The sequence below is a fragment of the Dromiciops gliroides genome, chromosome 6 (assembly GCF_019393635.1).
Source record: "Dromiciops gliroides isolate mDroGli1 chromosome 6, mDroGli1.pri, whole genome shotgun sequence".
Classification (NCBI taxonomy): Eukaryota; Metazoa; Chordata; class Mammalia; order Microbiotheria; family Microbiotheriidae; genus Dromiciops; species Dromiciops gliroides.
Genome location: NC_057866.1, coordinates 69,656,708 through 69,669,406, shown reverse-complemented (window position 1 = coordinate 69,669,406; position 12,699 = coordinate 69,656,708). Strand labels below are relative to the sequence as shown.

Genomic DNA, 12,699 nt, shown 5'->3' with positions numbered 1-12,699 from the left:
GTGTAACCACAGACAAGTCACTTCTCTCTGTGTTTCAGTTTCCACTTCTGTTAAAGAGCATAATAATATTTGTTCTGCCTAGCTCATGGGTGCCAGAAGCACCAAGCAAAATAACATTCATAAAGCACTTCATAAACCATGAAGCACTATAGCTGTCACCTACTCTTTTTTTTTTTAGGACAATGAGGGTTAAGTGACTTGCCCAGGGTCACACAGCTAGTAAGTATTAAGCATCTGAGGCCGGATTTGAACTCAGATAGCTGTCACCTACTCTTGTTACAAGAAGCTCATTCTCCAATTTACCAACTACATAGTAAGAAAAATCTACAGTGAGTAGGTGTTCACTGAGGAGTACCAGTAACAGCTGTGTACGACTCAAGTCACAAAATCTGATTCATCTTCTGAACATAAACAACACACATCCAGAATTTTAATTTGGTTGTATCTGTGGCTCTGAATTTGCCCAATGTTAATAGTAATATAGCATGTCTACTTGGACTAATGATGAAATTTCTTAGAAAATGGTTAAAGACAAAGTATCTGGAGTATCATGTGTATTTCTGTCCACTACCTTTAAAGAAGGACACTGACCAGCTGGAGTGCCTCCAGAGGAGGGTGGTCAAAGGTCTGGAGGCCACATCTGAGCAGAAGGAAGAATGGAAGGCTTGGGAAATTTGTAAAGGGGAATGAGAGCTGCCATCAAGTATCTGAGGGACCAGTAGATACAAAAGGAAATGGGCTCATTCTACTTGGGAGAATTAGGACCATCAGTGTATGTATATATGTATGTATATATATATATATATATATGTGTGTGTGTGTGTGTGTATGTATGTATGTATGTATGTGTGTATGTATATGTATATGTGTATGTATATATGTATGTATGTGTATATATACATATACATATATATATATAGGAGAGGGGCAATGAGGGTTAAGTGACTTGCCCAGGGTCACACAGTTAGTGTCAAGTATCTGAGGCCAGATTTGAACTCAGGTCCTCCTGAATCCAGGGCTGGTGCTTTATCCACTGTGCAACCTAGCTACACCCTCCCCCCCCCCCCAACAGTATATTTTAACTTACTCCAAAGGGAAAACTCTCTCCCAATTAGAGCTATCCAAAAGTGAAATCAGCTGCCTCATGAAGAATCTGGCTTCACTGGAGCTTTTCCTGAAGAGTTTGAATGACCACTTGTCAAGGAGAGTACAGAAAGGATTCTTCAGCTGGAGCAGATTTTCTCTAAGGTCCCTTGCCTCTCTGCGGTCCAGGGGGCTACTTTTTCATTGCCTGACCCAGTCACTAACACATGTACTCCTGAGCAAGTAGACCACACAGAAGTTGCTCTGAAGGACCAAAAAAACAGCAGGAAAAGAAAAAAGGAGGAGCCAAACATCCCTGTCCACCTATGCTGAAACTGATTTAGCCAAGAAATGTTTAACTCCCTGTATTAAAGCTTTTGACCCTAGGGAACAAAGGTGCTATGAGGCTTATGAAGGTTAGTATGGCTTCCTTATCTACTTTACAGAACTGTTCAGGGAACAGTGCTACCTAAGTGTAAATTCCCATTATTGTTATTGCTTTTTGGATGGAAAGGGACATGGACCTATGATTTAATGAGTTTGGGAACCCCCTCAACCAAGACAGGCCAATAACTCAGCTTCAACTGTACCAGAGGCAGATCTTGAATCAAAGGCTTTGTGAACTCTGAGGCCAGCAGTCCTCTATCTACTATGCCACACTTCATCTCCATCAACATTATTATGTTGTTCATGGAGCTGCAGAGGAATGCATAGGTTTAGTATTCTAACAAGAGAGCATTCCTCTGAAATTTTAGTTCATGGCATTTACTTGCCATATCACCTTGTTTCAAACAAGACTATCGTCTTGGGGAAAGTACCGAATGCAAAAGAATGTTACCATGCTACTCCACCACCATGTTCACTATTTTCATAGAGATCTTGGCTTGTAAAATCAGAGGCTTATGATGCTGAAAATGACAACTTCCATTAGTAATAACAGTAGAAAATTTTACAATGATCTGCAGTATGAGCAATTTGAAAGTCTGCAAGGTTCCAGTTCTTTATACTAATTCTGTCCCTAAGATGCCCCTTCTATGACTTGAGACTAATCCTTTTGCACACACACACTCACACACATTCACACTCACTGGCTTTTACAGGCTCTGATGAAGCTTTGAATTCATGTTATACCACATCCCTGATGCAGAAAATAGAATGGGGGAAATAATTTCTTGCAAAGTCATTTTTTTTCCTTCTATGATGAAAATTAGTACAGAATGACTTATCTTGTACCCAGCATGTGTTTCGAATTTAAAAATAAACCTGTTGATTTCAGATAAGAAAATAGGCAAGGCTTTCAAAATCCCTTTGAATGCTAAGTAGAGAAAACCAACCTGATAACAGGATTAATGTTATTAAAATGTTTAAAAGATTGCAGGATGAAAGGACTTGAGGGGAAAAGACATGAAAGTGGAAAGAAGAAACAGGAATTTGGTGGGAAAAGTAGAAAATAGACAGGAGGATATAAATCTGAAAAGAAGAAAATTAGCAGAGCCCAAAGAGCAGAGCACAGGAGAAACTGTAAACAGGATGACAAGGGACAATCAAAACAAGGACTGTGAAGTTTTCCACAAAGATGGGCATAATGGGGACTCTAGGAGAAGCCACCTCGAACATCCTTTCTCTCTATGTCTAGCTGATATCAGCAAGTCATTGAGTAGTTACAGAAAATTAAAAATATCCACTTAGGAGGCTTCATTTGTGCTTCCTGCACACTTACCTGCAAATTAAATGCCAGTACTGGATGAGAATCTCCCTCTGTCTGCTCACTCCCTGCCTTCCTTCTTTGTTCTCTCCTTAACGCACTATTCCTTCAAGACCCAGCACAAGAGCCCCATCCTTCACATTCTTCACAAAGCCTTCCCTGATCCCCACTCCTCCCTCCATCCACCCAGCTAAACAGATTCTTCCTCCTCGACTCTTCTTAGAGCATTTACCTTAGAATAAGAAACTTTTAATCTGGGGTCCACAGACACCCCTCCCCTCAAAGGAACTGTGAATAGATTTCATGGGGTTTAAAAAATTGGATGGGAAACAAATTCCACCTTTATTTACACTAACCTATAACTGAAATTTAGAATTTCCTTTAATTATTTTAAAACATTATTCTGAGTAAGGGTCTTTTAGATTTCACCAGACTGCCAAAAGGGTCCATGACATGCAAAAAATAAGCATTTCCTTGAACATTTTACCTGAATCTCTCTTTTTCCCTCTATCACATTCTATTTTGTATTAGAGGATTTGATCCTAACCATACACCTCCCTTTAGACCCTAAGCTCCTTGAGAGCAAGAGTTGTGTCATTTTTCATTTTTTTTATCAACACAGAGCATTTTTTTACATCAGATAGATCCTTAATAAATATTTGTTTAACTGAATTGAATTAAAATAACTACAGCCCATCTGTCATTTGAAAAGAAAAGGGAAGTGGGAGGTAATAAAGTATCAAAATGAGAAGATAAATTTTTTAAAAACTTCCCCACTCCTATGCTTCCCAGAAGACAATTCCCCTAAAGGAAAGACCCCAGCAATCCTCCAGAGCATCTTGAATTTCCCAAACACCAGCTTGGAACTTACAGGTACTCCAGATGAAAGAGGCCAGCAAAGGCATCATCTCGTATAACCGTGAATGAGTTAGAATTCAGCAAACTGAAAGGAAAAACCAAGACAGTCCTATTAGCCACTTAGTTATATCCTTTTTGCTTATTACTGGACCCATCAGTTGAATTTTTGTGTCACCTCCTAATTGGTAGTAAGATATACTATCATCTCTCTTGGAATGGTCCGATGACAAGACAATCCCAACACTGAAAATAACTCCTTGGATTCTTTTATCACCCTTTTTTCTGGTAATGCTAATCATAGAATGTTTTTACCCTGTATTTGTTAATTAAATATTATTTGATGTTCCTCAACATAATTCAAAATCACTGTTGAACCATATACAACTAAACTGTAAGGGAGAGAACTCTGGATGAAGAGTAAAAAGACATGGGCACTAGTTCCTATTATACTACTTACTAGCTATGTGACCCCAGGGAGGATATCTCTCTAGGTCTCCAGTTTTTCCACCTACAAATTCAGGATAATGTAATTCCTGATCATTTCACAAGGTCACTATGATGCTCAAAGGAGATCAAAAGATCAGGGAATTTAGAGCTGGGATATTTAAAGATCATCTACTCTAACCTAATGGATGTACAAGGGTTTAGTAAACGTCAAATTACTTTAAAATGTTGGTGGATTAGAGCTCTGGGGCTGGAAAATTCATCTCTCTGAGTTCAACTCCAGTTTCAGACAACAATTAGCTGTATGACCTTGTCACTTAACTGTCTGCCTCAGTTTCCTTCCTCATCTGTAAAATGAACTAGAGAAGGAAATGACAAGCCACTCCAGTATCTTTGCCAAGAAAACCCCAAAAGTCAGACATGACTGAAAAATAACTCAACACCACCACTTAAAAATTTATGACATTGTTTTTATTCATAATAATAATAAATGTGTTATGAGCATAGAATGCTGTAGCTAAATGAGACCTAGAAATCACTTAGTTCTGAGGAGAAACTTGAGTCCCAGAGAAGTCAAGTGCTTTTGCCCAAAGTTTTCCAGTTAATATGAGAGTTAGGGGAAGAACATAGTTTTTCTGCCTTCAAATGTCATTCTTTCTTGTGACATGTGGATGGGGCAATAATCACCCCAGTAAATATCCACTGGGATAATCATTTTCCCAGTGAAAATTTAGATACTAATATTCTTGATGACCTTCCATTTCCATGATTATTGAGTTATATTCTATTTCTCTAACTATATGAATGAATCTGATTCTTAATATAACTATTTTGGATATAACCTGAAAATGTGGTAATTAGCCTTATTAAAGAAAAAATTTTTTAAATTCTACACAAAATTGAAGTAATTAATTTTTTAAATTACATATTTAGTTATTCCCACACATTCAGTCTATATCCTTGCCAGGAAGATGTATGATCTTTTTTTTTTTTTTTTTTACATTTTAACATGAGAAATCAGCATTTATTCATTCTTTTTCTAGTTTCCTTTAATACTTTACAGAGTTCTAGTTTCCTTCAAGAGACAAAACAGTATCTAAAGAGGGAGTATGATATAGAGGAAAGAGCACATATTTAGGGTCCCCTAATTCTCATATTTGCTGCATAGCCTTGGGTAAAGCACTTAACCTCCCCATGACTCAGTTACGACCTATGTGACTTTAAAAAAAATTACTCTCTGGGTCTCAGTTTCCCTCATCTGAAAAATGGGGATGGTAGAGGATGCTTACCCTACCTACTTCACAGGGATCAGATGAGATATGGATATAAATAATAATGTCTGATATTTATACAATATTTTACATACATTGTTCCTTATGGTCCCTAGGACAGCCCTTCTCACACTAGAAGGACCCTCCACTGTGGCAGCCTCTCCCTCTGATCAGCTGATTCTTTCCAAAACTTCCATTTTCAGAAGAATGATAAGTCTAACCATACCTTCCATTCCTCTACAGAACAAACTCCTGATTTACCTCCTCTAGACTTCTTCTACCACGCCATAAACCTCATGTAAGCTCATTCCAGCCTGGAACTACTCACACTGGAAGTGCCCTCCACTCCTGACTCCCTGGATTTTCTCTACAATGTCCCAACCCCTTGCACCAGGTACCTTCAATTCTTTCCCTCCCCAACCCCTTTTAGTTTCCTTTTATGTGATGTCTTCCTTTATTAGGAAATAAACTACATGAAGACAGTGATTGTCCTTCCTTCTGCTTATATTATTTGAATTCCCAGCACTTGGAACAGTGCTGAGTACAAGGTAAATGCTCATTAACTTTTTTTTTTTTACTTATTAAGCACCTACTATGTGAAAACTGAAGTCCATCCAACCCTTCACCTTCACTTTAAAGATAAGAAAATTGAGGTCCAGAGAGGTTAAGTGATTTTCCTCAGGTCACATAGGTAAGAAATGAGATTTGAACTCAGGCCTCAGACTTCAAACAGAACTTAAACAGGGCCCTCCAGGCTTCAAAACCAATTCACTTTCCTATTTAACCTCCTCTAAAGTAAAGTAATAGCTGACATTCATACAGCTTTGTATATAATACCTCATTTGAGCCTCACACATTCATACTAGAGATTGTTATTATTCCCATTTTTCATAGGGAAACTGAATTAATATGTTAAATGGCATGATATAGTCATGACATATAGTCAACGGCAGAGTCAGGATTCAAATCCAAATCCTCTGATCCAAATTTAGTGTTCCCCATATTGCTGCTTTGCAAACTATGAAGCATTTCACAAATGTGTAATCTCTGGGTAACGTATGATGACTAGTGAATTCAGTATTTACGAGCAAAGAAAATGAATAAAAATTAGAATGTAACATTAAATCATTAACTTAGATTCATTCGTGATTAATGCCTTTATTCCATTTCTTAAGGTCTAGCCATTTTTTTTTTTGCAGGGCAATCAGGGTTAAGTGACTTGCCCAGGGTCACACAGCTAGTAAGTGTCAAGTGTTTGAGGCCAGATTTGAACTCAGGTCCTCCTGAATGCAGGACTGGTGCTTTATCCACTGTACCACCTAGCTGTCCCTGGTCTAGCCATTTTAACACCAAATAAGATAAGGTATGTGAAAACACTTTGTAAAATGTTAGGTGATCTATAAAGGTAAGACATGTTCATTATGATTATCAACAGTAAGATTCCAGGTTCATTATTTTGACTTTATTTCCTTCTCAATTTTTAATCTATTGACCACAACAAACATAAGGATGTGTTGTACCCCTAACTATATTCTTATTGAATTTACTCTTGAGGGTTATTCTAATTGTTTTAAAAAGTTTTCACCACCAAACAACATAAAGTGAGTACTACAGCATGGTACTGGGTATGATGTGTTAGACTGGTTATGGCTCTCAGACATCACCTTTCAGCCCACTCCAATACAGGGATCTAAAAAATAAAGTAAGGGAGTAAGGGAATCAGGCTTTTAAGTCACAGTAAAGCCTCCTTTTGGCATTCCCTTCTCAGTGTGCATATTACTGCTAGAGGCATTTGGGGGCAGATAGAGGAAGAAAACATTGGAGTAAAGAGCTATAACTAAGGGGGGAGGGGCAAAAGAAATAGTTCCAAACTAATTTATGTGGCCCCAAGGAAGGAAGGAATGAAAGAGACCATAGTGGACATGCTGTACACAGACTCTACTTGTCAAGTTAAGCCAGTGTGATTGATGGGTACTGAACACCAGAGGAGAGAGGGAGAGGCTAACACAGGGGCAGGGATTGAAGAGGGAACAATAAATGTATTTGGGACATTTCCATACTTACAGCAATTGCAAGGAAGGCAGATGAGAAAACATTCGGTCCTTGATTTCAGAAAATGTTCCATTTACCAGGCTCCTAAAGGGAGGAAGAGAGAGGCCAACAAATCCCCAAGAACAGACTCGAACATTCCCCCAAAACATGCTGAGCAGTGCAAGCAGTTGATTCCACCCCCGCCCCCTACCAACCACCTTTGCCTCATTTCCTTCTACTTTACAGTGAGGACATTCATGGTATTCCCTTGAAGAGCATGGGCTACACAGAGGTGGTCTGTGTCTCCTCAGATATAGCAGGAAAATGGAAAAGGAAGCAAAGAGCTGGTGAATTAAATCAAAGCTTAGAAAACCAAGTCTTGGATAATTCAAGTCAACTTCCCAACCTTCTAGGGCTGAGCTAAAATCCTACTTCAATCCTTCCTTGAACTTTTTTGTGTAGCTACAAACTTAGTGGACGACCTGTGAGTTCTTCAGTGCAGGAAAATACTGGCATGCAAACTCCCTCTATTTAAACCCACTGGCAATTCCTAAAAGAGTCAGAGAAGTGAAGTGGATGGGACTGTGGTCTCACAAAACTACTGTGTATCAGGAACTGAACTGGGGTTTTCCAGACTCCAAATCAGGAATGCTATTTTGGCAAGCTCCCTCTTATATATTAGAAAAAGGATGTGTGACCCTAGGCAAGTCACTTAACCCTCATTGCCCTGCCAAAAAGAAAGAAAGAAAGAAAGAAAGAAAGAAAGAAAGAAAGAAAAAACAAAAGGAAATGGAGACCGAACCTATGATAACATTAGGTACAGGGATCTCCTAAGAAAGGACACTCTTATTACCAAAGCAAGTTGGAACCTCTATAACCTATAGTCTTGGAATTTCCTAGGGCAGTGAGAAGTTAAGTGACTTGTCCAGGGTTACACAGCCAGTATGTGTCAAAGGTAAGATTTGAATCCAGGTCTTCTGGATCTAAGGTCACCTCTCTAACCATTACAACATGCTGCCTCTCCATTTAATCTTAATGTTAGTCAATAGCAAAACTCCAGAGTTGGAGCAAGTACCACTTCCTGGGAAAAGATCTGAAAAATGCTCAAAGCACAGCTAATCAAATGAGGAAACATAGTCAAACTAAGCCACAAAAGTTTAGGAAGGGCTAATGACACCTGAACCTGAGTGTGTTGTGGGTGGCAAAATGATCTTTTAGGTAAAATGGCCCATGTTAAGTCAGGAGATTTTAGATCCTTTTTGATCAGCTGACCTTGACTTAACCCCTTATCTACTCTGCCTCATCCTTCCTCACGGGCAGTTTGGAGAAGCTGTTAGGAGTCTGACAATATGAAAAATCCAAAGTGACACAGTCAGGAGTCACAGCCAACTTTACAGAAGTTGGTCAGGATTGTCCATCATGACAGGCCTCTGCTCTCACTGGCCCAACTCTGGTCAGAGGAAGAAATGCCTTAGCTGATCTATTATCCAAACCTGAAAAACCTTAGCTTTCAGCTTCATGCTGGGGACCTCTTCCAAGAGCAAGAGAAGGTAGGTATACTGTACATTGACAGCCTGGCATCCCTGGAATCCTCAGTCTCTTTGATTCAGCCCCTGTCCAAGGTTCACTGGAGTCCCAAGGGATAGTTGTTCATAACCATTAGGCCCTCCTACCTAGGAGACTTGAGATCACTGGATTCAAGTGACTGAATGAAACTCTGCCAAGGAGGTGGAAGTTTCTCTAGCCCAGGAAAGGCAGTCAACTTCAAGAGCTAGGTTGGAGAAGTGGTCAAATTCTGGCAAAGGCGGCAAGTCAGCACTCCACCTGGACGCTTGCTTGGCTGCCTACTCCCCGTTCCCGGCCCCTTCAGGTATCTCCCACCCCATGGGAAAGAATCTACTTCGGGACATCGTGAGGGCTTTTCAGCCCCATCTAGCCAACCTTTGTCACCTGAAGGCTGGCAAAAAAGCAGCCCCAAACTTGGGCACCCAGGAGACACATGCAGACACTCACCTTTAGGCTTTCACACAGGCACTCGGAGCTACTCAACACACGCACACACACACACACACACACACACCACACGAGTAATATAGACACACTACTTAGCAACTTAGCGTCCGGTCGCCAAGGTCTATGGTACTGCAGGCTCCCACCTGGGGGCCTTCCCATCCTGGCTTCCTTGTTCATCCTCCCTCCTCGCACACGCCCTCTCCCCAGGCAATCTCCAGGGTACCCCCTGATCCACGCCCCGCTGCCCCCACAGAAAGTAAAGGAAGACACAAAGGCATTGGGGGTGGGGAGAGGAGAAAAGGGGGAAGAAAGAAGAGAGAGGTAGGGGGACTGATCCCGCGGCACCTTCGCGCAGCAGGAAAGTCCCCGAGGAAGGCGTGGGGGTGACGAGGGCGAGGAGGGAGTAAAGAGGAGGTTCCACTCACAAGGAGCTGATGTCACCGGGGACGATCCTGGGTACCCAGGAGGAGCCGACGCAGATGATGGACTCCTTGGTGCAGCTGCAAGTGGCCGGGCAGCGGACCAGCCGCCTCACCTGGGCGCGCTGCAGCAGGCACGCGGCGGCCAGCAGCAGCAGCAGCAGCGACCCGCCGCTGCCGCCGCCGCAGCCCCTCAGCAGAGCCATGCCCCGGCCGCTGGCCCCTGCGCCCGCGGCCCCTGCGTCCTGGCGCTGCCGCTCCCGCCGCCGCTGCTGCTGCTGCTGCTCAGGATGCTGCCTACGCTGCAGCCGCGCCCGCTCACGCTGCCTTTGATGCTGCTGCCGCCGCTGCTGCTGCTGCTGCTGCTACTCGAGGGGTGGAAGCAGCGGGTATAGGAGCCGAAGCCGCAGCCGAGCAGCATGCTGCTCCTCGGCCCCCCACCCCAACGCTGGCTCTTTCTGCCTCCAGGCTCCGGTGGTAGCCAGGGCTCTGGCTGCAGCTAAGAGGGAGGCGGCTGCCACTGCCACTGCCGCCGCCGCGGCTGCTGCTGCCGCCGCTGCTGCTACTGTTCCTGGGGCTGCTGCTGATCTTGCTTGCTGAACTGACTCCTTCCTGACATCAGCACTTTAGCTGCAGCCGGTCTCTGGCCAATGAATAATGTATTAAGGACTCCTTTCTAAAAGTGGGGGTGGGGTGGAGGTTTTTTGCTTTTTGTTTTTAATCCCCGACGAGTGAGAGTTCTAAGTTACCTTCGTCCCCTGACCCCTTCTCTTCAACTTCCTTCATCTTCACCATCTCATACCCCAACCAGTCCCTCCAACCTACTTCTTCTGGAGCTCCAGGAGATGGGAAAAGAAGAGTGGCTGACCTTGGGAAGGAGGAACTGAGTACCTATGGGAAAATGGAAAGAGGCTGGTAGCCCCTTCCCCACTTTTCCACTGCCACCCAGATCTGGTTTCAGAATTTAAATCTGGAAGGGACTTCAACGGTCTTCTAATTCAACTCCCCCGTTTTTTACAGATGAAGAAAATGAGGTTCAGAGAGATTAAGAGCATTGCCCGGGGACATTTCGTGGTTTGTGTTCACCCCACTCCCATCTGCCAAATGAAGTTGGTAGATACCTGTTAGAGTTCAGGGCATGGTAAATTGTTAGAGTTGGAAGGTCTAATGAGATAATAAATGTTAAGTTTCTCTAGAAGCTTAAGTCATTATCCAGACCACATCCTTCACTTAACAGATAAGGAAACTGAGGCTCTGAAAGTTGAAGTGACTTGTCCAAAGTCATATGGATAATTCGATGGCCTCAGGGATGCTCATGGGGTACCAACAAAAGGTATCATAGGATTTAAAAGTTGGAAGGGTCTTTGAAGATAATTTAGTCCACAATAATAAGAGCTAGCTTTTATATAGCACTTAAAAGTTTGCAAAGCACTTAACAAATTTTGAATCATTTGATCCTCACAAGAACCCTGTGGTACATCCCTATTATTATGTTCATTTTACCGAGAAGGAAAGTGATTCATGGAAGGGTCCCACAACTAAGAAGTATCAGAGACAGGATTGGAAATCAGATTTTCTTGACTGGCAAGTCCAGCACTCCATCCACTAGACCACCTGGTTGCCTCAACATTAGTCTACTGACTCGGGGAAAACTTCAAGTTGCTATAGAAATTTAAGTAATTATCTAGTCCAACTCCCTAATTTGACAGAAAAGGAATCTGAGGTTTGGAAAAGTAAAAATACTTGCCCAATAAGTTCTAAACTTCAAACATAAATTTTCTGACTCCCAAATCCAGGGCTTACATCACTTGTCAAAATATCAAGTCTCCTAAGCAAAACAAAACAAAACAAAACAAAACAAAACAAAACAAAACAAAACAAAACAAAACAAAAAAAACAAAAAGTGTATGCTGGACAAACTAAAGCACCATTGGTAGGACCCTCAATATTCAGGCAGTATGGGGGAAGAGGAGGAGAGATAATTATAGGGCATCCACAAATTAAAATGTAGGTAAGACTATGAGGAGTTTGCAACTAGACTCAAAAGATTCCTAAAGGGTATACTGTATCAAATACCACTATGTAGTTATGGCCCTGGTCAGGGAAAGGAAATTCTAGGCACCACATTTTTAGGAGATTTCTTTTAATGTTTCTTTAAGCAAGAAGAAAGGTAAATACCACCATTGTGGTCCTGAGCACCTGATTTCTTTTTTTGGTCTTCTTGGAGTAGGGCCCTGGAGACTAGCATTGGTTTTAAAAGCACATTTGGAGCTATTGAAGAAAAACTCAACAACTTAATTTGTTGGGTGCTGGGGCGGGGAGAATGCTTTATTAGGGAGTTGATACACAAGTACATACACAGTTGTTCATGGAGTTGATCAAGATTTGCTATGCAATTCCCAAGAGAAATCTTGAAAAACCAAAGAAAGGAAGCTTCACTATTCTGCATACCCAGTTTCATCTAACTATGGAATAACTCATAGTGGGGAAACCCCACCAAATGAACTGAATGAAACATAACCAAAATGGTGAGCAATAGAAATAATTGGTCCACACCAGCCAGAACTCTGGAGATAAGACAATGATAATCACCACCCTGCTGGTAATTCAGAGCACAAGGATTTACATTTTGGCATTATCAGATAGAAAGATAGGGAAAATTTATAATCATGTCTAGAGCAATCAGTTGATCAAACAGAACTTGAAAGGCTTTGAGAGATAACAAGGTATTAGGGTGGCATCTGAATACTGGAGTAGTTCAATTCAATTCCATTTAATAAACTTTTATTCCAAGCACCTAGACTGTGGTACATGCTAAAGTTATAATGTAGAAAAAGAAAACAATCCTAAACTATCAAGGAGGTTATTTCCTTTT

The 12,699-nt window shown here is 41.7% G+C and overlaps 1 protein-coding gene across 1 annotated transcript in view; it reads right to left on the bottom strand.

Moving 5' to 3' along the window:
* The window catches only part of LGI2 (leucine rich repeat LGI family member 2), a 41,946-nt gene extending 31,120 nt beyond the window's left edge, over nucleotides 1-10,826 (bottom strand). The window contains exons 1-3 of the mRNA XM_043973096.1: nucleotides 9,831-10,826; nucleotides 7,426-7,497; nucleotides 3,660-3,731 (exon numbers count right to left, since the gene is read on the bottom strand). Of these exons, the coding sequence (XP_043829031.1) occupies nucleotides 3,660-3,731; nucleotides 7,426-7,497; nucleotides 9,831-10,030 (344 nt within the window). The 5' untranslated portion in view covers nucleotides 10,031-10,826. The remainder of the gene's footprint in view (nucleotides 1-3,659; nucleotides 3,732-7,425; nucleotides 7,498-9,830) is intronic.
* Between the last annotated feature and the right edge of the window lie 1,873 nt (nucleotides 10,827-12,699).